The sequence below is a fragment of the Stylophora pistillata genome, chromosome 7, assembly GCF_964205215.1.
Source record: "Stylophora pistillata chromosome 7, jaStyPist1.2, whole genome shotgun sequence".
Classification (NCBI taxonomy): domain Eukaryota; kingdom Metazoa; phylum Cnidaria; class Anthozoa; order Scleractinia; family Pocilloporidae; genus Stylophora; species Stylophora pistillata.
The window spans coordinates 18,559,816-18,586,749 of record NC_142525.1 but is presented as its reverse complement, the minus strand read 5'-3'; the positions used below and the strand labels follow the sequence as shown (position 1 = coordinate 18,586,749).

Sequence of the window (26,934 nt, the reverse complement as noted above, 5' to 3'; positions counted from 1 at the left end):
GGAAAGGTTGGGAATTTTTCTAGTACTTAGAGGTTAAAACACGTTTTGTATACTACTCCATGAAATTACATGAAGGAACAGGAAATAGAAATCATAAACTAATCTATGTTGTGGGAGACATTCCATGACTATCGAGTTTGCTGTTTGAAAATGCAGACATATGGTGCCCCAAATGATTGTTGGAAACATTTGCCTGCATTTGCTATGATTGCAGTGCGGAAAGGTTCACATTTACCTGCATTTGCTATGATTGCAGTGCGTAAAGGTTCACATTTGCCTGCATTTGCTATGATCGCAGTGCGGAAAGGTTCACATTTGCCTGCATTTGCTATGATTGCAGTGCGGAAAGGTTCACATTTGGCACCTATAATTAACTTTCACTGAACCACAACACCAGTCCCTTTCCTGCACCAATCTCTGGGTAGCACTTTCCTCACCCACAGTATTTACCAAAAAGTATGTTGTTGTTTTACTCACCTTTGCCAAAAGAGAATTATTTTCGGCATACTGGTTGATGAGTTTCTTTACATCTGGATGAACAGAACTATTGAAATCCTTGCATTTCACTTCATATTGATGCCTAACTGACTTCAGAAGCTCTGCAATACTCTGTAGACCCTTCAATCCTTTCTTGGCACTCTTCTTCCCTTTTGCTTTCTTCTTACTTGCCTTTTTTATGACTGGCATTGTATCTGTAGCAGCTGGAGATAGTATATGCAACTGTAACATAGAAAATTGATCTGAGGACACATTATAAGACATTTTAAATGCTGAGGTGCAGTGTTTCAGTACTTTTTAGAAGCATAATGAATGATTAGCCTGGATGTAGAAAGTATCATTCACTTACGACAGGCTACAGGCAGTATTTGGAGGGAAGACTTCAGTCTTTACTACATGCCCAAAAATTAATTTTGTTGTGTTCTTGTAGAAGTTTGGAGTGAGTCTCAACAGACATACACACACAAAATGGAGGATCAATAACTAAACTGAACTTTATTTTGAGCTCATGTGTGAAATTACAAGTAACCTCTCCTTCCATCAGAGGGAGAAAGAGAGAGAGGGAGGGAGGGGAGGGAGAGGGAGAGGGAGGGGAGGGAGAGGGAGGGGGAGGGGAAGGGAGGGGGAGGGAGGGGGGAGGGAGAGGGAGGGGAGGGGGAGGGAGGGAGAGAGGGAGAGGGAGAGGGAGAGAGAGAGAGAGGGAGAGAGGAAGGGGGAGGGAGGGAGATCTGTCTCCTTCCTTTCACAAATAGTAACTCAAAAGGTTAAAAAGGTTAAATAAATTGCACAACAGAGACCAAAAGAATTCAACGGATAAATGCCTACAAGGACGATGTTAGTGCATTAACTAGCTAGGTAGGCCAGACACCACATCAACGAACATCGGAAATAGACGTGTGTCGTACAGACTCATTTGATTACTAACCAAAACACACTAAACAGAGCTACGTTAATCACGCTTTGGAATACACTGAATGCATTAAAATCCTCAAAACAGTTTTTTTTGAGAATGCAAGCTAATACATACCTGGTTAAGCTGGAAGACAAATCACAAATGAAGTGGAACTAGAAAAGTTTAAGTCGCAAGGAACTATATCTAAGGTAACATCGGCTATAACAGGTGACACTAAGTCTGTTATGTTGGTGAAATTCGACACTAATATTATTTGAAGCAGAAGACCGCAGGAGACAATCGTTACCTGAGTGTTGAAATTGATTCTCGTCATAGCAACTTGGCCGATAAAACCTGGAAACTAATAGGACGTCATGGTACATCCCACAACAAAGATGGCGGACGAAGAGGTGGTATCAACACAATATGCAGAGGAAAGGTGGTCGTTGTTGAACTCGTTGAAATGTACAGTAGAAAATATTATTATGTCCAATTTTGGAAGTAGCCAAGTTACTACAGGTAGTTTTCCGCAAGTCAAAATTGATTTGGAACGCATATTTAAGCATGGACAACGCAGACAACAAGTGAGGATTTTTTCTTTCATTTTTGTTGTTTCCTTATACGTTTCAGACGAACATTCGTTTCAGATGTACGTCAAGTCTATATGAAAGACCATCAAAGTGCAATTCATAGTAATTTTTGTTTTTGGTAATGTCATCCTTCCTATAGCTGCCACTCATCAGAAATTTTAGATCCCCAGATTCAGACAATGATATTTTTAGTCAGAGAAGATACGTGTCTATATTCGCTTCACAAGTGAGTAAAAGAAGGAAAGAGAAACAATGAGTATGGAAGCTGAAATGAAGAGATGATGATGCATTTTTATTGTAAAAATGGGTTTGCAGTTTCATGCAGTTTGGAGAAATGAGCATTTAATTGTACCTTTCTTAAGAGTACAGATAGCAGTCACCCAGTTCTATATAATCAGTGCAGCATTTTAAAAGGTTGTGCATGCCTGTCTATTCTAAATTGTACGTGACATCCATTAGTTAACTTTGTGTGTACCAATTTCCTTAAGTAACATAAGGCAGAAGATCTATTCACAATATTACACTATATGGTATTGCATGCCTATTAACTAACGCAAGGCAGAAGATCTATTCACAATATTACACTGTATGGTATTGCCTATTAAGTAATGTAAGGCAGAAGATCTAGTCACAATATTACACTGTATGGTATTGCCTATTAACTAACGCAAGGCAGAAGATCTATTCACAATATTACACTGTATGGTATTGCCTATTAAGTAACGCAAGGCAGAAGATCTATTCACAATATTACACTGTATGGTATTGCCTATTAAGTAATGTAAGGCAGAAGATCTAGTCACAATATTACACTGTATGGTATTGCCTATTAACTAACGCAAGGCAGAAGATCTATTCACAATATTACACTGTATGGTATTGCCTATTAACTAACGCAAGGCAGAAGATCTATTCACAATATTACACTGTATGGTATTGCCTATTAAGTAACGTAAGGCAGACGATCTAGTCACAATATTACACTGTATGGTATTGCCTATTAAGTAACGTAAGGCAGAAGATCTATTCACAATATTACACTGTATGGTATTGCCTATTAAGTAACGTAAGGCAGAAGATCTATTCACAATATTACACTGTATGGTATTGCCTATTAAGTAACGCAAGGCAGAAGATCTATTCACAATATTACACTGTATGGTATTGCCTATTAAGTAACGCAAGGCAGAAGATCTAGTCACAATATTACACTGTATGGTATTGCCTATTAAGTAACGTAAGGCAGAAGATCTAGTCACAATATTACACTGTATGGTATTGCCTATTAAGTAACGTAAGGCAGACGATCTAGTCACAATATTACACTGTATGGTATTGCCTATTAGTAATGTAAGGCAGAAGATCTATTCACAATATTACACTGTATGGTATTGCCTATTAAGTAACGTAAGGCAGACGATCTAGTCACAATATTACACTGTATGGTATTGCCTATTAAGTAATGCAAGGCAGAAGATCTATTCACAATATTACACTGTATGTTATTGCCTATTAAGTAACGTAAGGCAGAAGATCTAGTCACAATATTACACTGTATGGTATTGCCTCTTAAGTAACGTAAGCCAGACGATCTAGTCACAATATTACACTGTATGGTATTGCCTATTAAGTAACGTAAGGCGGAAGATCTATTCACAATATTACACTGTATGGTATTGCCTATTAAGTAACGTAAGGCAGAAGATCTATTCACAATATTACACTGTATGGTATTGCCTATTAAGTAACGTAAGGCAGAAGATCTATTCACAATATTACACTGTATGGTATTGCCTATTAAGTAACGTAAGGCAGAAGATCTAGTCACAATATTACACTGTATGGTATTGCCTCTTAAGTAACGTAAGGCAGACGATCTAGTCACAATATTACACTGTATGGTATTGCCTATTAAGTAACGTAAGGCGGAAGATCTATTCACAATATTACACTGTATGGTATTGCCTATTAAGTAACGTAAGGCAGAAGATCTATTCACAATATTACACTGTATGGTATTGCCTATTAAGTAACGTAAGGCAGAAGATCTATTCACAATATTACACTGTATGGTATTGCCTATTAAGTAACGTAAGGCAGAAGATCTAGTCACAATATTACACTGTATGGTATTGCCTATTAAGTAACGTAAGGCAGAAGATCTAGTCACAATATTACACTGTATGGTATTGCCTATTAAGTAACGTAAGGCAGAAGATCTAGTCACAATATTACACTGTATGGTATTGCCTCTTAAGTAACGTAAGGCAGAAGATCTAGTCACAATATTACACTGTATGGTATTGCCTATTAGTAATGTAAGGCAGAAGATCTATTCACAATATTACACTGTATGGTATTGCCTATTAAGTAACGTAAGGCAGACGATCTAGTCACAATATTACACTGTATGGTATTGCCTATTAAGTAATGCAAGGCAGAAGATCTATTCACAATATTACATTGTATGGTATTGCCTAGTAAATAATGTAAGGCAGAAGATCTAGTCACAATATTACACTGTATGTTATTGCCTATTAAGTAACGTAAGGCAGAAGATCTAGTCACAATATTACACTGTATGGTATTGCCTCTTAAGTAACGTAAGGCAGACGATCTAGTCACAATATTACACTGTATGGTATTGCCTATTAAGTAATGTAAGGCAGAAAATCTATTCACAATATTACACTGTATGGTATTGCCTATTGAGGCTGAATTTTTCATTGGTTTGGGAAAGGTACAGTGTGAAATTGTATTTATTAAATTTTATTTTCTATTTATTTATAGAGACCTGGTCAAGACATGGGTGAGAGAAATACCCTGGTTTTGGTTTCCTCATTTGATGAAAATGTTCAAGGGAATCTAACTGATACTAAGGAAGAAATGTTAGAGAAATTACATCAAGTTTTCCTTGATGGCTTGCTGTCTGCCTCCAATTTGTCTGAGCTGGTTAACAACAGAGAAAAAATTAATTGTTTCTACCAAGGTAAGCTTGATTAAATGGTATCTGAAATGGTGTACAGTCAAACCTGTATTAAGTGGTCATCCAAGAGGAATGGTGGTATGACAGCTTAAGATAGGTTGACCTCCTAATAAAGGTTCTGTAATTCAGGGGTATGAAAAGAAACAATAAAAAATGTCTTTGTGCTATATCTGACCACTTCATTTACAGAAACTCACTCAAAAATAGTATTAACTTAAACATTGACTTTTGCGGCAACTGCTCCTTTTCATATTATTTGCATATATTGGTTACATTGTACAATTGACAAAATAATTCACATGTGGAAGCTCTTTGCTTATGGAAAAATCTTTGTCCATGGAAAATTCAAAAGCAGAAAAAAAGCCCTCAGGTGAAAAAAAAAAAAAAAAAAAAGACAAAACAGGCCCAAAGAATAAAGAAGAGTACCATTCAGTCAAGAAAAGAAAATAATCCTTGTTGAATGTAATTGGTACTCTGCTCCATGTTGGTGTCCAGATTTCAAACAAAGAAGTTGTGGTCAAACCAAAATTTTTTATACATTAAGTTAAAAATGAGGTTTCTTTTTATGTATGCAAGCACCAGCCCTGATAGAAAAACATTTTACAATCACCTTGTATTGTAATTTTTAAAGCTGTCTGTTGATTCGTTGTCTTGCTTCTTGAGCAGCACAATACCATAATTATTTACCCGTGTATAACATACGCCCATGTATAATATGCACCCTTGTTTTTAACTGCAAATTTATCAGAAAGAAGGTTTTTCATAGCATAAAGATGATTAAAATCTTCATACAATTATTTATTAAGACAATGAGAATAAGAAATTTACTGTATTGTTAACACTAATATCTTAATTTGCTACTTAGTTACTTATGATATTATTAAAACCAAACTTCAGACTTCAAGTGAGGCCTAGCTAATTTGACAATTCCATGGCCCGGTAAATATTACGAGTGAGCAAAAATATGTCCAAAAAGTATGGAAGATTTTGTGTCAAGTAAACAACAATATAACCATGATGAATTCCACTGGGCACACTTTGTATACGTAAGAAATCTGCATGTTTTTAGCTTAAAATGGCAAATCAAGAACTGCTTTGCATAAAGCCTTTGTCCTGAAATATTTCTTGCTCTCTTTCATCTTGCTTCTCATTGAAAAATACCATGTAACATGAGATCTCTTCATACATGGCAAATTTGCATGTTCACTTTGAAATCTGATGCACTGCCGGTTTGCACACTTGCAAAAATATTTTTTAGTGATTTTTGTCTTTCCTCTTGATTCTAGAGTAAAACTTAATATGCACCTATAATTTTTCATAGAAAGTAAGTTATTTAACTATAGTTACTTTGTTGTGTTTTTGACGTATAATGTTGTAGGTCAATTTTATCCTTGGTCCAAATTTTGTTTTCCTTTAATGTTTCAAACTCATTATTATACATTAACATGACCAAGAACAAAGGAAAATAAAATTTGATCCAAGTATAAAATTGAACTACAACATATAGAAATTTGGACATGCGTGACAAACAATAGAATCCGTATATAATACGCACCGCAATGTTGATGGTTAGTTTTATAGATATAAAGTGCGTATTATACATGCATCGGGTAAATAATATGGTATTTGGTTTTTCCATTTTTACCGCAGGTTTTTAGTTTGCCTATTATAATGTGCTGTCCTCCTCAAGGCTGCACTGAGTAATTGAGATATAACATGTCTGCAATGTGTTACTTTTCCTGGCAAATCTTGATCCATCGCCATTGACACAGGGAGGTCCTGTTGTCCCATTGGTTTGCAGTTTCAGGAGGCGAGATAATCTCCTGATGTGGTGCTGGTTGTTTACAGACGTTTAGGAGCTAAAATCTTGCATTTGATTTTGAGAGGAGTACATGCACCTTGAGCGAATTTCTAAATTATGTAGATTTAACCAATTTTTGTGAAATTTTGCCAAAACATTCCAGGGATAATGACAAACAAAAGTGTGTCTGTTCAAGAAATTTTTATGTTTAAAATATTTTTCATTTGGCATCCATTTATACAACCTGTCTTGTATATTTTAGGCCTCTCTAACTTTAGATGCTGATATCTAGACAACCAATCAGAATATTGGAAAAGCCACTTTTGTTGATTGATGCCTTGTGAATAAGACTGTGTAGCCATTTTGCTTGTGCTGTAGGATCCAATACCCAATAAATCCAACAGAAGGACCCTCAGGTGTTTCACACCTTACTGGCTCCTAACACTTCCTAAATGAAAACATCACTTATATTATAATTATTTTATTATAAACTAAACCTTTCTTCTGATGTATAGTTTGTTAGGAATTCCTTTCAACTAGTGTGCACACAAATTTTTTCCGAAAGGACACCTGCAAAGGTGGGAAGTAATGTTTTTGACATTTGGTGATGTTAAAAAGGATTTTTTTTGAGAAGATATTTAAAACAGCTGCACAGACATTTGCAAAATGGTGTAAATCATCTCTGTTCAAAGTTATTGTCCACTTGCCGTTTTTAGAACTTCTGGTGGATTCTTAAAGCTTTATACTCAGATGTTATCTGGACACTTCAGACATTGTTCTCCCTTTTTTTTTTGTTATTCAGTCCCACAGTGATTAAGAAACATGTCTTAGAACCGATTTGATTTGACTTGGAGCATTAGTCATGTGATGCATTGTGTGACGAATTTTCCCATGCTAGGGTCATGTGAAACCAGCTTCTCAAAACCATGTGCTATTAATTTAAAACCAAATCACAACATGTACACTGGCATTGAGCACGTTGAGCCCAACATGGCTTTCAAGATACCTTTCCTCAATCCTCAATCACTCAAAACAGGTTATTGTTAGGTCTGTATTTTGGAGGTCTGTATTTTGGAGGTCTGTGTTTTGGAGGTCTCCGGTCTGTGGTCTGCATTTTCAAGGTCTTTGTTTTTGACACACCCATTGTGCTCATGGAAAATAAAAATGTAGTGTCACAGAGAGTTATATTATTCATGATTCTTTATTCCATTATCTACTGCAGCCGCTTGAAATGATGATTTTAGGAGAATCCAGTCCAGAATTATAAATGTTTTCTTGTTAGTTAATAATTAATTAACTTTAATTAAAATTGGTTTTACTTATAATTATATATTAACTCTTGGGTGTTTGTAGGCTCGATTTCTGGAGCTCTCTTGGGTGCGGTCTTTCTCATTCCTCCCCGAGAATAGGTGGCTGGACTCATGAGCAGCCATCCATGTCTGTAGCGTAACTTTAAAAAATTAATCTATGCTTTCTCAGATGTCACCGGAAGTGAAATAGGATTCCAATTCCCTGTTAATATTTTGCACCATAATGTACACACATCCTTATATTTGTGTATGGTGGAAACTATGCCAGATTACTAGCAATGTGTTCTCTTTATTTGTTTCAATGTTGGGGAAGGAGTGCAGGCTCTGGTTCCTGAACAGTGGCTAATAATCAAGCCAAGGGTGTTTGTTGTTGAATGCAATATATCTCATGACATTTGGAATTTGTTATTTTTGTCACTGGTGAATGAAAATTGGTGTCACTTATGATCACAGCTGCATTTGTTCAACTACATGTACTAGAAAATATTTGAATTGTTACATATAAAGAAACAATATTTTGTTACAACAAAGAAACAATGCATTTTGTGTGTAATTTCATTTAAAGTAATTCCAAACAATGGTACATGTAGTTACATGACTGTATTTTTAGGGGATAAGTTTAATGGACTAAATGAATAGACCTTATCCTGTTCCAAACATTCTCTTATTAACTACTGTAACATATAGAGTAATAATTCATAAGTGGCAAGTGCAAAATGAAAAAATATTTGATGGGGCTGTGTAAAGAATACCTGTTGAAGTTTGTTGTAAAAGGTTTTGTAAGTTTTTAGAATTCCCTTGTCTGTTTGTTTGACATTGTGCATGACAATAGGACCATTTCAATGTCTACTGCTGCTTTGAATTGTTGGTGAAGATTTCTGCAAACCATGCATAGAACTCACTCTCTAGTTGAAATTATTTATTTTATAGACTATGCATTTCTGAGAAGCATTCCGCATGTAGAAGCAATGTGCACTTGTATACAAGCTTTGGAGAATGGTGACTGTCAGCTGCTTGCTAAAATTGATAACATTCTGGTGAGTACTTTTTACATCACAATAGGTAACTCCCACTTCCTCTTGTGATCTTTCAACAGTGAAGGAAAACTAAAATTTTCAGTTCTACCAGCCTTGCGACCAGTATAGACATTAACCTGCAACCTAAGGGTAGGATTTTCCTGTTAGTCTTAAACTGGGTTAATTAAAGTCACTAAATGATCTTACTGGTAGGGAATAATTAAGATTTTGTTCTGTGGAACTTTCAGCTGAACAAGAAAAAGAACATTGATCTGTGGTTGCAGGAAAGTGTGAGCTTTAAGACTGGTTTACTCCAGTTCTCCATCATACACAAGGAAATCCAGGGAAAAGATGTGGAAGAGCCTACATCATCAAACAGCTCAGGTTGTAGTAATGAAAAGGACTTCTGTCAAAGTGCCACATTGTACAGTTCACCAGAGGATAGTAACATTGAAATAACTGATGAATCAGTTTACTCTTCAGTTGATTTACAGGAAAACCTACAATATTGCCCTGAGTCTGGCCTTAACTTTTTGTGTTTACCCAAAAATATGGATGATCAAAGCCTTGGGGATAAGTGTTTAGCAAGAGGCGGATCTCATAGAGAGCAAATAGTTAGAAAAAATGGCAAGGCAACTTGGTCTTCACAGGCTTCTACAACTTTTGGACCCTTGAAAACAAGGGATAGTGTAAGAGCAACTCTGGCTTATGCAGCACTGTCTGCTGTATTTGAAAGTGATGAGGGTATCCCTTACACTGCAATGTGGCTGGATGCTACTGATGACCGAAAATCATGCAAAGTGAGAAGAGCAAGCACTGGAAGTCTTGACCACACTTTTTTGCATCCTCAAACTGAAAAAGTAAACAATGGGATGTTAGATCCAGCCAACTTTGAATCTACCTCAATGGGATCATGTGGTAAAAATGCTATTGAGTCTGTTACAGAATATCAAATTAGGAAAGCTATTGGACACAATAGGTCCAAGTCAGATCAGCTAGGTGTGACACAAAGTCAGAAGCATGAGTTTATTAATAATCTGGCAATAAGTGGTGGAAACAAGGAAAACTCCTCCAGTGATCTTAACAGACTGTCATCATCACTTCCTACTACATCAGGTGAGAATTTGAAGTTCTTCATCATTCTCAGCATAATTTTACCAATGCCTTATCAGACTATTCAATTTTTGTGGTAGAATCTCAGTACTGCCTTGACCCATACATGGATGACCCTTATCAAGAACAATCACTGGCCACAATTCTAGCATCACAGGATTTCAGTTCTTGTGAATTAGACAAGGTATTTGCCTTTAGAAATTACACTTTTAAATTTAGTTAAAGAAAACATTTAGAGACAAAATCAAAATAAATAGCTAACATAGGAAAAGTTGATTGGACGGAAGTAGTTTTACTTAACCACCAATTAGTAATGAACAGATGATCAACAAAGAGGTGGCTGTCAGAGACCATACAGAACCATCTGGAAAGTACTTTTCGGAAATGTTTGTGGCATGATAATTGAGCTGTTGCTCGTCGTATTTATGTCCTGATTACTAAGTTTATTTGGCCAACAAAACTCCACACCAGTGTAGTTCCCAGTACACTACAGTCATGTTGATGTATAATGGCAGGCAGATTGACAGCACTTGGAAATTATGCACTTATGCAGCACTTAGAAAGATAACCTGTCAACAATGTACATTTTCTGAAAGATCAATAGCACTGGAAAACAACTACAGGTTTAGATTTTCAAAGATGTCCATTACTGTAACCTTAAATTTAAGCATGAAGTACACTGCTAGTGATATCTCTAACGTAACAGCTGCCTCAAAAAATAGTGACAGGCCAACCATCAGTTGTTCCATGCATCAAAGTCTAACAGGGATGTGAGGTATCAACTGAAGGAAAATGTTGTAGGTCAAATTGTTCTTTAGGTAAATTTGTTTCAAACTAAGTTAATTTGATCTCAACCTAGGTCAGTTGCTGATGTCTGTCTGCTTTTTTTTGGCTGTGTTGAGATGTCTGGAACCTGAAATTATACTAAAACAATTATTCACCTCAGGTTCCAGACATCTCAACACAGCCAAAAAAAAAAAAAAAAAAAAAAAAACAGACAGACAGACAGACAGACATCAGCAACTGACCTAGGTTGAGATCAAATTAACCTAGTTTGAAACGAATTTACCTAAAGAACAAATTGACCTAAAACAAAAATTTATGATGGCTTTCTCAAAAACAAACAATTTTTTTGTTTTCTGTCAATTTTTCCACCAAACACTTTATACCCACAAGGCTTTCCAGCAACTTCAAAAATTTTATGTGGGGTCATATTTTATATAACAAAATTTTACTGAAAATCAAACTCTGTTGTGTAAAAATCTTGATATTTACCAAGTAATGAATGAAATAAATATTTCTAATTAAATAAATTATTAAATTTCTGCTACTACACTTTTGTGGTTATAGTTGTGACATGTTTTCATTTGAATACGTTCTGTTACAGGAGAATGCCCATTTTAGTATATCTGAAGCACTGATTGCGGCAATTGAACAGGTATTAAGTCAGTTATGTGCAACTTGTTTATAATCCCTATTTCACATTAATTTTTTAGTTTCTTATAAAAGTCAGGGCCAGAAGAAATTATTAAACAAAAATGAGTATTTGCACATGTTTAGGAAAGTTATACTTCATTTAGCAGTGTAGTGTACTTCTGTAATGTCTCTGAGATGCATTCATTGAACAAAAGTTGGCAAAACCTTCCATAAATTGTCAGATTTTAAAGGAGCTGAATACTCTAGAAACAAGTTTTTATTGCCACTATTAATTCTACAGGTGCATCTAATTTTTTTCAACTAAGCATGTTTTTAAACTCCAAAGGGTAAGCTCTTTAGATTCTTCAGAATATTCAACTCAGTACCCATTAATTTTTGTGTATTGCTTTGTAACCTGGCTGCTAGCCTGTGAAATCTTCCTGTCCTTTTTCCAAAAATTATTTATTGAACTGTATGTGGTAGTTTTGGATATGTATAGCTAAGATAAAGTTGTTGTTGGTGGGTTTTTTTTTAGGCATCCAAAGTAACACTGTAACCCATTTGAATACAATTTTCAAACAGTTAGCTTGTTTTCTGGATTGTGGAAAGCCAAGCATGACAAAAGTGTTCAAAAATAAAATATAGGTTGTATCATTAACTATGTGCTGTACTCTATAATACATGGATTGAAAATAGAATATATTAATAATGGTTTCTAGTGAGGAAATATAGGTTTGCAATCAGATAGCAGGCATGCCACATACTTATGTCACTTGAAAATACAACCTGAAATATATAGGTTCAAATTAGCAATTTGGCCACTTTTCTGGAAAATCTTCGGAATGAGGCCAATGTGTGTGGAATTCCATATTTATGCACATAGAAATGACGCCATGTTGAAATAACCAGTTTATACAAAATGCAGACTGCAGACTGCAGAACGAGTGCAAAATGCAGACTATAGGTACAAAATGTAGATTGCCAACTGCAGACTTGGTGCAAATTGCAGACTTACTGAGTGTCATGCAATCGCTTTTCCCCTATCATCTTTTTCCAATCGGGGTATACTCTTTGCCCATTCCCTCATGTATTTTGTTTTTAACAAAGTGTCCAGGTGACGATCCTTCTTAAATACAATTTTAAGCCTCGTAGTCTTCTCAATTCTTGCTCTCTGCACGAGTTGTCAGTATCTCTAAAATAGCAACATGCAACTTTTATTTTCTAAATACTTGACATTTATATAGAAAGTCTGGTTTGATTGCTTACACAGCACATGTGTGGGGGGAATAATACAGTCAACATATTTAAACCAGACATAGCAGGGCAGTGTCAATAAATGTAACAATAGAGCAACAGTTATATTTTAAGACAGATTTAATTTGGTAAGTGAGAAATAACTTTGGGCAAGATTTTGGACCAAATTACAGAATTTTACAGATTTCTACATGTGCATGCCTTGTATTATTTTAAGCTTACATGAGGAACTGGCAAACTTTTTTTTAGGGAAAAGTGAAGGGTTATTTTTGTGACTGCATGGCCATTTGACTACTTTTCTAGTATACTATTTTGCAAAGCGAAATGAAACAAAAGTAAATCAGGCATGATCTAACGAAACTACAGGGATAATAATGATATATTTTATAATAAGGTAAAGATAACTTTTTACAAGGATTTTGGAGTAATAGTTGATTAATAATAAGGGTTTTAATTCAGTTTCCAAAGTAGTAATTTAAGAAGAGTTACTATTTTGTTAAATGAGCTATTTTCACCTTGTGGTAACAAAGTGACCTCTTTCATGTCACAAAAATACATTTGAAGGTTACAAATTAGTATATTGTCAAGGATTTTGGCCTCCTCGGCTTATACAAAGTTTTTAGTAGTTTTTAATTCAACCCACTAATAAGAGCAGGCCAAAACCTTAGTATGTTCCAACCAAAGATATATAGTGTGACATGAAAATGGCAACATCGTTACCATCTGTGAAAGTTATCTTTACGTTTTTAGAAAATATATTGGCATTATCCATTAAGTTTCATTGGATCTCATCCGGTTTTGTTTCATTTTGCAAAATAGTATAAGTCCTTCTCTGGTGGTTTAATGGATTGTTTTCTCTATTCAGTACTGACATCTCACGCACAGAGTAAGAAGACTACATGAAGGCTTAAAATTATATTAAGAATGATTGTGGCCCCTTTGTATCAAAAAGTACAGCACATATCTAATGACACGACTTATAATAATCTAATATTTTTTTAATAATTTAATATTTATATTGCGCAAATTAACATGTGGATATGACCAAATGTGCATCACAACACTTTTCAGGGGACTTTGGCCGGACTGCATCAGCAGTTTACAAGCAATCGAAGAAAACTTATTTGATGATGCCCCCTCCCCCCCAGTTCCCAGTAAACAGGCCAGACCACATCACAGTAATCTCGTGAGTGGGTTCTTTAACGTCCTCTGCCTAACCAGCTTAACTAATTAATAGATACAGGAGATGGGACCTATGGTTTATTCGTCCTTATCCGAGAAGATTACAATGTCTATCCATTCTTGATAAATTATAGAAAGGTAGCACATTCTCCTCAGTTATTTTGAGACCTTGAGTGTTGGTCCAGCTGGGGCTCGAACCATCAACTTCAACCTCCCGCACAACAATCCAGCGCTCTAACCAATTGAGCTAACCAGAGGCGCTGAGACTTGTATTTTATTTTTGAACACTTTTGTCATGCTTGGTGTTCCACACTGGATTCTTAAAACTCAGTAGACACTACATTTTTGTAGGTACATGTTTGATTGGTCGAAATTAGAATCATTCGTGTGTATGGCTTGGAGAGTATACTGTCTTCTTCAGCATGAGTTTAGTTTAGTTCAGTTTAATAGTTGAAAAACAAATGTTACATTGTAACTAAGGGGCTGAATTGCATAATTAAGGCTGATAGTTTCTAAAGCAACTGTTTGGGGCTGCGTCGGGGGGGGGGGGTAACGAAATAATTTCAATATATCAAGAGTTGAAATGGTAAATTGGCCACCGTTACGATTATAAAAGCTGGCGTCTCGAGCGTTAGCCCTTCGTCAGAGCGAATAGAGGAATTATGGGTTGTGTGTGCTTTTAAAGGCAGAAAATGGAGCTACGTGATTGGTGGGAACATGGCAACGAGAAAAACATGAATAAATTAGTGGAATGAAAAGCGTTTGTTGATACCTGTGGGATTTAGACTGCCTGTTTGAAAGGTGAGCTTTTGTTCAAGAGTTTACGGCTTTCGGTGCTACCTAAGGGTAAGGAAAGACCGCAGATTGCCATGTTGCTTAGAATGACTAGGTGAATTAAAATGTCTAGCGGCTGGTTTCGATGTGCCCTTGTCATTCATTCCTCTCCACGTCGCGAAGGTATTCTCGGAATCAGTCACCTAGTCTTCTGCCTGTTTCAACGATGTAAATCTTTTTGCAATAAGTGCAAGTTATGCAATAGATTACATTAGCGGAGGTGCATGTGAAGTGATCAGTGATCTTAAGGTGGCTCGTACCAGTTTTCATCTTTTTGATGGTTTGTAACTTTGAAAGAATACAACAGAAAGACTGAGCAAGGCCAGTTGAACACTTTTACGGGGTTGAATTACATAATCATTGGTTATCCAAAAATAGGTGTCATTTCGTCACTAGCAGTTTCCATGGCAATGATTTCATAGGCTTATTCAGATGCATTTTTTAGCTTGTGGCTTAAATAATTCGAAAACTAACCCGTTGACCCCCTGATTTTCTTCAGTAATTGCTTTTGGCACTTGAAAAGGAAAATGCACAAAGATTTTTAAAAAATTCTACGGAGCGGAATTTCAGAAAATCTACCAAAAGGGCAATTTTCACACATCACAAATTTCCTTCCGTAGAATTTTCTAGTTTTTTTTCTGATGATTCCTTTCGACATTATTATCATATTGGAACAATAAAAAGAAGGGGTCACTGGACTTGTTTTCATGCAATAGCTTTCGTGAGTTTAGCAATTTCCACGAGCGTTCTCACGCATTTCAAAATCTGGATTCTATAAGATCGACATTTGCTCATGATCTGTTTTAGCTACCGCTGACAATTGCGTGTGCTCACGCGAGCACCTACGATCTGATGTTTACAGACGTTTACTGCTAAGAAAATCATTAAACAGCCGTCAAAGACAGCCTACCGAGCTCATCTTAAAAATCCTACACATGACTTCTGGCTATATCATATTATTTTCCTTGAAGTTTCAAAGTCTTCTTCCACTTCGGGTAGAGTTCACTTGAGTTCTTCTTTCTTCGTCGTCGCAAGACTTCAAATCGGTCGCATATTTCTTTTAAATGTGAAGTGAAGCAACCTTTACTTCTCCGAGAATCATCTTCGTTATCTTAGTTTCTATTTCCTGCATTCACAGTGGCCGCTCAACACATCAAATACAAGCTCTTAGGTAAACTTCTCACAAAAGTAGAAAAAATTCCACACGCCGCCATCTTTATTTTGAATTTTCATCTTTTGATCTCGCGCTTCTTTCGCACATTTCTCTCACGCACGTCACGCAAGAGTGACCTGTTCCCCGCGCGAGGAAACTGGTGCATAAACCGTTGCCTTCAATTGAAACTTTGATGTCTAAAAAGGATAAAGAATTGTCAGAAATTTCCCAGGTATATTTCAGAGCCAAGGTTGACAAAGACCTCACTGCTACGAATCAAAACACCGTCAAGAATACGATCAACCAACTCATAACTAAACAAAAATTGCCGGCCACAGCAAAAAATCTCATCATAACCACTCCTAGAACTTCTCGTATTTACTTTTTACCTAAAATTCACAAACCTAACAACCCGGGTCGGCCCATTGTCTCGGCTTGCAGTTGCCCTACTAAACTTATCTCCAGCTATCTAGACAAAATTATGGCTCCCATCGTCAAAACTTTACCATCATATATTAAAGACAGTCAACACGCTCTTCAAATTCATTTTTTCGCGACTTTAATTTCCTTGGCCAAAACAAACTTCTTTTCACCATGGATATTACGTCTCTTTACACTGTCATTCCTAATGGCGAAGGCCTTCTGGCCCTTAAACATTTTTTTGACGAACGTACTGTTAAGGAACCTAATTCTGAAACACTACTACGCTTAGCTGAACTAGTTAGTGCTCACACTCAATTGTTTTTCATCTGGGGACAACTTTTTCAAACAAACCAATGGTGTAGCCATGGGTACCAAAATGGGACCTTGCTATGCCAATCTTTTTGTAGGTTTCGTCGAACACCAATTTTTCAACCAATATAATGGCTCCAAACCTGAACTCTATGGTCTCTACATCGACGACTGTATCGTTGCCACCTCCTCTACCAGAGAGGAGCTGACTCAACTCATAACCGCAGTCAATTCTTTTCACCCGGCTCTGAAATATACCGGGGAAATTTCGGACAATTCTTTATCCTTTTTAGACATCAAAGTTTCGTATGATGCACGATCCTCGCAGTAGTCCCAAGAACTAACTTTAAGACCTTTGGTGATCGTGCCTTTGCCCGTTCTGGACCTTTTTTGTGGAACGAACTGCCGCTTGAAATTCGAAACAGTCCAAGTGTAACGATTTTTAAATCAAAGCTTAAGACACATCTATTCAAGCTGGCTTACAGTTTGTTTTGATATTTTGTCGTTTATCATTTTAATATTTGTAGTTAATAATGTTGTAAAGCGCTTTAGAATATTTTATAATTTTAGCGCTTTAGAAATGTAAATTATTATTATTATTATTATTATTATTAGTCAAAGTCAGTAGTCAAGTAAAAGTTTCAATTGAAGGCAACGGTTTATGCACTAGTGTGTATTACAAACCTATAGACTCGCATAATTACTTGTTGTATTCGTCTTCGCATCCATCTCACGTTAAGAATTCCATTCCTTTTTCTCAGTTTCTAAGACTTCGTTGTTTATGTAGTGATGACTCTGATTTCCACCACAAACCGGAGTCAATGTGCCAGTTTTTCGATAAACGTGGTTACTCTGATCTGTCGTTCAAGTGGGTTATCACCATGCCCAACTTATTGATCAACATTCAGTACTACAAACGTCACAAAAGGAAGATTCCAACCGCATTCCATTCCCTCTCATGTTTCACCCTCACAAACACTCAGTTAAATCCATCATTCTTAAAAACTTTAAATTACTTCAAAACGATCTAGAGACAAGCAGTATCTTTTTGCAGCCTCCACTCATTTCATTCAAACGCGACAAAAACATGGGCAATTTTTTGGTCAGAAGTTCTTTTCAGACTAATGACCAACCAGGCACTTTTAAATGCACTCGTGCGCGATGCAAAACGTGCCCTTTCATTCACAACACTGAGAAAATAGTTATCGAGAACCAAACGATCCATTAAGATCACCGATCACTTCACGTGCAACTCCACCAGTGTAATATATTGCATAACTTGCACTTATTGCAAAAAGATTTACGTCGTTGAAACAGGCAGAAGACTTGGTGACCGATTCCGAGAATACCTGCGGGACATGGAGAGGAATGACAAGGACACATCGAAACCAGTTGCTAGACATTTTAATTTACCTAATCATTCTAAGCAACATATGGCAATCTGCGGTCTTTCCTTACACTTAGGTAGCACGGAAAGCTGTAAAACTCTTGAACAAAAGCTCATCTTTCAAACTGGCAGTCTAAATGACACAGGTATCAACGTTCCACTAATTTATTCGTGTTTTTCTCGTTGCCATGTTCCCACCAATCACATAGCTCCATTTTCTGCCTTTAAAAGCACACACAACCCACAATTCCTCTATTTGCTCTGACGAAGGGCTAACGCTTGAAACGTCAGCTTTTGTAATCGTAACGGTGGCCAATTTACCATTTCAACTTTGTTGATATATTGAAATTATATTGAATTGCATAATAGTTTACAATGATATACTATGTTATGATAGATACATACAGGAGTATAATACATATAGGAATATAATAAAAAATTACAATTGTATCAGAAACTATAAAAAGATAAAATCTCACTAAGATCGAGTAATACAAGGCAGGCTTGGTCAATCCATAGTTAATAGAGGGGTCCCCTCTGTTAACTATGGTCAATCGAATATTCACACAGTGTTGTTTGCTAGACGGCACGTGTTCGGGATGAAGGACCGCTGAAAACGCTTGTTGTGTACGCCAGAGAGGTCGTACTTTCTAATTCTCCTTAGGTTATAATGGTTTACATGATTGGTAGGAAATAACTGAGATAGTTTGTGGTCATTAGAGATTGCATCAAACAGTTTAGAACACTGGTCCTCATACTGAGACTGCAAAGTGTCTAAATTATAGTTACTCAATCATAAGACTGGAAGAACAATCTGGTAAGATGATACTTAATGCCCTTTTCTGTACTCTTTCAATATCATTACTTAAATACTTGGGCAATGCATGGTGAAAAACAGGCGAACAATATTCCAGGACAGGTCTAATAGCAGTGCAGTAAAAGTTGATTATGTCATGAGGGTCCACTCCCACTCTCCTAAGGAGAACCAGGAAATATAATCTCTTATTGGCTTTCTTGATAGCCTCAGACATATGATCATTCCACGTAAGATCATTAGAGAGTCACACCTAAGATCTTGGCAGAGCTAACAACAGAGAGATCCTTCCCGTTAATGGTTACAGGCTCGAAAGCATGCTTGTTCTTCTTAAAGTCGATGTTCATAACTTTACACTTATTGGCATTTAGGGTCATTCGTTGATCGCATGACCAGGTTTCAACAATGTGAACAGTACTTTGGATATTGGTCGACTCTCCTCGCGGCACAATCTCGGCTACAGTAGTGTCACCCACATATTTCCAGGAATGGAATCCACGGACCCTCAGGTCATTTATCATTAGGATAAATAACCAAGGGCCAGTTTAGTGCCCTGCAGGACGCCAGCTGGGATCATATGCTGCCCATTATAGGACTGCTTTTCTGTAGATTTTTGCTTATTCATCAGTACTACCGTACTAACAGCTTTCATCAGTAGTACAGTACTAACAGTACTAAACCTCTCGCGAGCAAGCATGAATACCTAGGCTACGTACTAGCATGCTAACTACAGCTCTCGAGCGAGCAAGCAAGAATACCTACGTACTAGCGTACTAACTACAACCCTCGAACGAGCAGGAATACCTACGTACTAGCGTACTAACTACAGCTTTGGAGCGAGCAGGAATACCTACGTACTAGCGTACTAAGTAAACCTCTCGAGCAAGCATGAATAACTATGCACTAGCGTACTAGCGTACTAACTAAACCTCTCGAGCAAGCATGAATAACTTCGTACTAGCGTACTAGCGTACTAACTAAACCTCTCAAGCAAGCATGAATACCTACGTACTAGCGTACTTTGTAAACCTCTCGAGCAAGCATGAATACCTACGTACTAGCGTACTAACTAAACCTCTCGAGCAAGCATGAAAAAAAAAAAAAGTCTTTTTATAGGATTACACAATTACTGGTGAACCAGTAGTTTCCATTGTGGTCCTTGCAAGCAAATGAAACAAATGGTCTAAATTGAACAACGACAACCCATCACGGCTTGTTCTGAATTTGCTTAGTACGTTAGTACCTTAGTACCTTAGTATTCGGCACGACAACTCATCACGGCTTGTTCTGAATTTGCTTAGTACGTTAGTACCATAGTACTCGGTACGACAACTCATCACGGCTTGTTCTGAATTTACTTAGTACGTTAGTACCTTAGTACTCGGTATGACAACTCATCACGGCTTGTTCTGAATTTGCTTAGTACGTTAGTACCTTAGTACTCGGTAGGACAACTCATCACGGCTTGTTCTGAATTTGCTTAGTACGTTAGTACCTTAGTACTCGGTACGACAACTCATCATGGCTTGTTCTGAATTTGCCTAGTACGTTAGTACGTTAGTACGTTAGTACCTTAGTACTCAGTACGGACAACTCATCACGGCTTGTTCTGAATTTGCTTAGTACGTTAGTACCTTAGTACTCAATACGGACAACTCATCACGGCTTGTTCTGAATTTGCTTAGTACGTTAGTACCTTAGTACTCGGTACGGAAAACTCATCACGGCTTGTTCTGAATTTGCTTAGTACGTTAGTACCTTAGTACCTTAGTACTCGGTACGGAAAACTCATCACGGCTTGTTCTGAATTTGCTTAGTATGTTAGTACCTTAGTAATTGGTACGGAAAACTCATCACGGCTTGTTCTGAATTTGCTTAGTATGTTAGTACCTTAGTACTTGGTACGGACAACTCATCACGGCTTGTTCTGAATTTGCTTAGTACGTTAATACATTAGTACTCGGTACGGACAACTCATCACGGCTTTGGAAGGTTTATTACTCAGCCGTAAGACCTATTTGTTTTATCCTCTTTTTCAACCAATTTTTTCCTAAATTTATAATTCCTTTGCATAGATGTAGATAAATAAAAGAAAGATAGAATTTTTCGGTTTATAATGGGCAAGAACAGCAGAACTTAAACAAGTCTGATCAAATCGGCTTAATTTTAATAGTACGTTAATCATCCGTACTAAGCGAAAAACAAGAAAAAAAGAATCCTATTTTGGGCATGGTCTAGCTGGGATAGGGCCCATTCCAAGAAACATTTCCTGGACAGCTTGACACGTTGCTGGCGATCTGTAAGAAGGTCAGCAACCCAGCAGGCGACACTCCTAGGAATAGATTGACTGAAGACCTTATGAATGAGTAGGGTATGGTCAATAAAGCCGAACACCTTCCTATAATCAAATAGGACAACTCGCACGGCAGCTCCACTACCGTCAGTGGCATTAGACCAGTTGTGCACCATGGATATATATTAGGGCATGAAGGGTGAACGATTTAGGAATTCCTCCGTATCGGTCGGGGTCAATAACCTCCATCACAGCAGGGCCAATATGAAGACCAACCACGAAATCTTCTGCAATTTTAGACAGCGCCGGAGTCAGGGAGATAGGGTGAAGATGTTTAATGATATCCTCAGCAGGTTTTACCTTTGGTATTGGGACAACATTGGCTTGATTATGCTTTCTTAATCAGGGTGTTGTAGAATTTTCTAGACTTCAGTTATTGAATTGATGTTATGTGGTATCTCTTGTATATTGCAAAATAAAAATTTTATTGAATGACTACTCAGTCCTTCAACTGAATTTGATACAGATGAAGTGCGATACTGTCAATACATCAGAGGAGGAAGAGGAGGAGGATGAAGAAATTCTTTACTTGAAGAAAGAACTTGAGAGGAAGAGGTGGGAGAAAAGGCGAAGAAAACATTTGCAAGAACAGGCTGCTTTTAGTGATGAAACCACCCAATCTACAGCCTCTGAACCCAGCCTGCAGACAAACTCCTCAAGTGAGTCATCTTAAGAGAGATAAAAATCCAGAAATACCCAAAGATTGAATGTAATTACGAGTTAATACTCTTTTTCTTATTGGGACATGATTCAGTGAATCCCACAAATTTGATAAAATGTTGTTGAATAAAAACAATTGAATTAAAGCCAATGAAGGAGCAATGCTGTAGTAATAACCAGACTAATGGTCACATACGCATCTTAAGTACTGCAGTATCAGTTGAATCTTGTTTGTCACATGGCAGCACATTTACATGCATATTTTCAATTTGCAATGGCTTTTTCTTTTATTTATCAAGAATGAAAAAGTTAGCAGAACTTGACTTCTGTAAGAGGATCTCAAGAATAAGGTTGGATCTTCTCCAGAATTTTAAAGTGAAACATTGGCAAAGTGAACTTGAACAGTGTTTCAGCTAATGTTTTTCAGAACTTATAATTATTAATAATTAACAATAGGAAAAAAATAACCAGTGAGTAGGCGACTGATTTTGTTTGTGAGGGGAAGATAACATCCAACAAATTAGAAAGCTAATGTGATATTGAACGATTGCTTCTTATCAGAGCAGTACCATGATCTATTAGTGTTCAAATGATATAAAGAAGATTTGATCAAGCAAGGAGAGAAAGGGGTTCCATTTCTTTGTACTTTTTGGTGTTTGGTTTTCCTATTGAGAGATTTTTTCAGATGAATTAAGAAACTTTTCTGGGTTGGATGGAATTCTTTTGAATGAATATGTTTGGCTTTTAGGCAGCAAAAATATATTTGAAGTGAAAATTTTAAGCCATCTGAGTTCAAACCTTTGAAGCACTTTCCTTTTGTAAAAGGTTGTGTGTTAGAGGTATGCTCATGAATAGTACCCATTTTGAAAAATTGTTCCATAAAAAGATTTTAGTGACTTTATGAAAACGTGTCACAATTACCGGATTGTTACTTTGACTACCAATTATTCTTTTTTGTCTCGTTTAGGGTCTGTACTTGACAGTGAAGATGAGCTCAGTACTGAGTGGGAAGAACTAAGTCCAACAGATGAACAATTACAGGATAATAATGAATTTTGTACATCCAGTGCCACACTCTCTTATCCTAGCTCTGTCACAGACACTATATCAGACTCTATACATAATTCAAAGTCCAGGCCACAGTATACCCTGTTGTCTGCTGAGGCAGTAGCCAAAAGCTTGCTGCAGAAGTTTGCAAACCAAAAACACCCAGCGGCATGGGAGCTGCAATGGTTAGTATCATTTCAAGATGCTCCTCAGTCCTTGCTTCCTTTACCAGATACTGTGGCTGTGGCACCAGATGATGTGCTCCATGTTGAGGCAGTGGAGAATAAACTAATGTCCAGACAAAACTCATTGCCAGTGAGTACTAAATAATCCATAACTAAGTTGTCATTGTAAGACAAAGGGTTGATTAAAGTCATGGAGGCTGAGAAAAGATGGAGGGATGACCCTTGAAATGGAATAATAATGAATAAACATGACATGACCAACATGTACCCAGCATAATTAAAAGCAATACCCACACGAATGCAATGCCTACCTATTTTATTCAAATATTACAGAGTGACGTGTAACACTTCTTTGTTATTAAGATCTATTTCTATTTACAGAATCTAATTCTATCTACAGAATGCGTCCCAATCTTTTAATGATAATATCAAATGAATGTAAATTGATTTTTACAAAATAATGCATCTTTTTATTTCAGAGCCGCATTCGGGGAAACTCAGAATGGGCCCCTCCACGGGCACAGATTATTTTTCATACTCACAAACCCCCCAGGTTTGTTTTATACATATCACACAGTGTTTACTGCTACTCTAAGTTTAATGACATTATAAGTGTGAGATGAGCAAGACATTTAGGCTTATTTGATATAGGGTTTGTCCCAGCCAAGTTTTGTGCTTCATGCCTTATGACAATGTCAAAAACTAGGTGAGATATGTGCAAAAAAAAACTTTTCAGTAAAGTTTCGTGATGGAATAGTATCCTTGAGGAACCAGTAATATTTTGTGGTGTTTAAAAGAGGGTACTAGCTATGGCTACTTTTTATGGAGTTTTAGTTATTTCATTGAAAAATACTCCAGTTTGTGTTTGGCAAATTCAAAGTTTGCCAAGATTCATCTTGTTACTTAAGCTCCTTCATATGGTTTCAGAATCATATGCCAAGGTCAGGAAAGAACAAATTCCATAGATTGAAGGCTAAATGTTCTTTAGAACATGGCTAGCAGAACCGCGCAATCAAATTCAATATACGTAAGCGCGCTCAAAATCCCAATAGTGCACGCTCATATAGCATAAGCAAATCGCTTCGCCAGAAATTTTTTTTTTTTCGCGTGAGCGGCCATTGTTAGCTTGGGGAAAAATAATATGTTTCACAACAATAATGGATACAAACAGAAACTCTGCCTACTAGTCCAAAAATGAAGACAATGTTTCGACCTTTTCTCTTGTGCTAGAGTTCTTAAATGAGGCAGAAAAAGAGAAAAACAACGGAAAAGGAGACTCGGCATCAGCGCCGTCACAATTCATTTCAACTGATATTGTTGTCTGTTTTTTGCGTCAGATTTGATGCACAATTCCACCGGCTATGTTCTAAAACAATTGGTTCATGCTTTCAGCCGTGCACTATCAAGTTGTGGAGCACGTGGGAAGTTTGGAGAGCACTCAAGAAGCTAGAGTTGCCCTCGACTATCGCCTCGGGCAACTCTTATGCTTCTTTTGCAACTCTTATGCTTCTTTTGCGCTCTCCAAACTTCCCACGTGCTCCATAACTTGATAGTGCATGCGAAAGCATAAACCAATTGTTAAATGAAAGAAAGAATATGCAAATACAGAATTTTGCTTGTTGATAAGGTTGTTAAAAAAGGAACCAAATTCCAACTTCAATGGTTGCTGCAGCATGCTTCATAGGCAAATTTTCTGCTTTTGTCAATTTTGAAGGAAGTCAAAAGAACTCAACACTCTTTAAGTCAAATCTGAAAATAGTTAAAGAAAGGGGCTCTTTGGACCAAAGAAAGAGAAATTCTTAATTACACTTGTACTGTGGATTTATGGTCTTAAAGCTTAATGGATCAGTGCTTCGTGCTGTTTTACAAAAAGTATATATTAATTACACAAAAATGTATTGATTGGTTGGGTGGTAAGTGCTGATTATTATGATTGATAGATGTACAACCAATTTTTTCCCAAATTAGGAGAAAAGAAAGTATGAGACAACAAAACTTCAGATGTGCAGGTTGTGGTATGGCAGTCTCTCCAGGCAAGTTGTTAAAAAGCCTCAAGTCCTTTTCAACTTGTACAGAAAAAATCTTATCCTCATATCTCAGATCTCTCCATTTGTTTCTTCAAGGCCCTCACCAGAATCTTGTTCCATAGTTGGCAAACTTCAGTTGGCTGTAACTTGACATTATTGTTCTCATTGTTGAGTAGAGTTGGACACCCAACCTCATGTGACCAGATACAATGGACAGGACTGTTCTCAATAAGAATCATGAAGATGAAGAAAATTATCAGAAGAAGTCCAACTCTTATTTTGCTGTTTATACATGTATTTTTATTTTTACAGCCTCCTCTTTAATTTCTCCCGGTGAAATTTCAGGGTGGTCACAGAGAAACTTTCAAAATACTACAGATCCCCCTATTAAATTTAATTTGTTAAATCACCAGTGCTTGTCCCAAGGCTGTTTTCAGATACCGGTTTCCTACGTTTGGTATAACATTTTTCTGTTTTTTTCTGTTGGGGTTTTGCAATGTACTTCGGTCCTTGACTTTGCTGAAGAACATACGGTCTCCATTGGAAAACAATTTTGAGACAGAAACAATTTGTTTTTCTAATAAAAGGAAGTAGCATAATTATACCTCAGGTCCCTGCAGTGAACACAAAGTCTTTGTTTGTAGAGATCTTGTTACTTATCAGTATTTGTTTGTAGAGATCGTGTTACTTATCAGTATTTTGGGCCTATTGAATTCTGTATTTTAAATGAGCAGTGTTTTCCCTTCAGATTACATGAAGCGATTTCGGTACTGCAACTACTTGGGAAAATATTTTTGCAGTACTTGTCATAATAATGTATTGGAAGTGATCCCTGCAAGAGTTTTAAGAAAATGGGACTTCACCAAGTATCCTTTTCAAGTGAAATAGAATTTATGTACTTTTTTGTGTTGTCTTGTTCTTACAAGCATAGGGTCTCCCATACCCCTTTATAAAACTCCGTCACATAAAAATATTTGGCCTTTTCACGGATCACGAAAAATGTCCAAAATTCTTTCATGTTTACAAAGTTTGAGACCATCTCGTTCCACAGAAAATTAAAAAACCAAGGTCATGAATGAACATCTTCACTTTTTCTAGTCTTGATCAGTCTTCAGTGACAAAAGATGTTGTAATGTCTTTTCTTATTTATTCAAGTACCGTTTGGGGTCTGTTTTATAACCTTTGTCAATCCATATGAAGTCCATGTTCTATCAAAATCCTAACCACAACTGTTCAAGAACATTACATACACTTTCAAAACTGTAGAAAGCCAGAATGCATCACACGAAACAAAATGGTTCTCAAATCATGTTTAATTCAGATCTTCTTTCATGAGTCACATTTGAATTGAAAAACCTAGTTCACATGGACTTTAAAAGATCTTATCTATAAACAGGATTCTCAAATAAAGAAAAATTCAAATCATGATTTTCAAGAAAAAAGTTGCCCAATCACACTCCACATAAAAGGTACAGGGGACCCTTTAAGCAGGGAGACTCCTTTTTTCCTAAAGCAAATCTTCAAGGAAATAAGACTTAGGGGTGTTTTTTTTCATACTGATTACACAATGAGTGTTACACTGGTAGGTTCAGCTGTACTTTCTCTCACCCTTGTTCTGATAATTGTGTGCCTGTTTTATGTTCCCATTTGATGTGGTATATATGACTTGTATGTGATGTAGCCT

The 26,934-nt window shown here is 36.8% G+C and overlaps 1 protein-coding gene and 1 non-coding gene across 4 annotated transcripts in view; one reads left to right on the top strand and one right to left on the bottom strand.

Annotated features, from left to right (window-relative positions):
- Window positions 1-1,710, bottom strand: part of LOC111334634 (uncharacterized) — a 38,153-nt gene extending 36,443 nt beyond the window's left edge. The window contains exons 1-2 of the transcript XR_015989128.1: window positions 1,526-1,710; window positions 478-720 (exon numbers count right to left, since the gene is read on the bottom strand). This is a non-coding gene — a transcript (uncharacterized LOC111334634). The remainder of the gene's footprint in view (window positions 1-477; window positions 721-1,525) is intronic.
- Window positions 1,711-1,752: 42 nt separating this feature from the next.
- Window positions 1,753-26,934, top strand: part of LOC111334641 (run domain Beclin-1-interacting and cysteine-rich domain-containing protein) — a 38,171-nt gene continuing 12,989 nt past the window's right edge. For 2 of the 3 annotated variants that reach the window (XR_015989126.1, XR_015989127.1), the window contains exons 1-11: window positions 1,753-1,974; window positions 4,771-4,969; window positions 9,008-9,114; window positions 9,342-10,209; window positions 10,287-10,390; window positions 11,594-11,644; window positions 21,798-21,990; window positions 22,959-23,353; window positions 23,703-23,776; window positions 25,192-25,256; window positions 25,999-26,116. Coding sequence is in view for 1 of the 3 variants with exons in the window: in XM_022940438.2 (XP_022796173.2) it covers window positions 1,765-1,974; window positions 4,771-4,969; window positions 9,008-9,114; window positions 9,342-10,209; window positions 10,287-10,390; window positions 11,594-11,644; window positions 21,798-21,990; window positions 22,959-23,353; window positions 23,703-23,776; window positions 25,192-25,256; window positions 25,999-26,116 (2,384 nt within the window). In the remaining 2 variants the exon portion in view is untranslated. The remainder of the gene's footprint in view (window positions 1,975-4,770; window positions 4,970-9,007; window positions 9,115-9,341; window positions 10,210-10,286; window positions 10,391-11,593; window positions 11,645-21,797; window positions 21,991-22,958; window positions 23,354-23,702; window positions 23,777-25,191; window positions 25,257-25,998; window positions 26,117-26,934) is intronic. The other variant, XM_022940438.2, reaches the window with a different exon arrangement.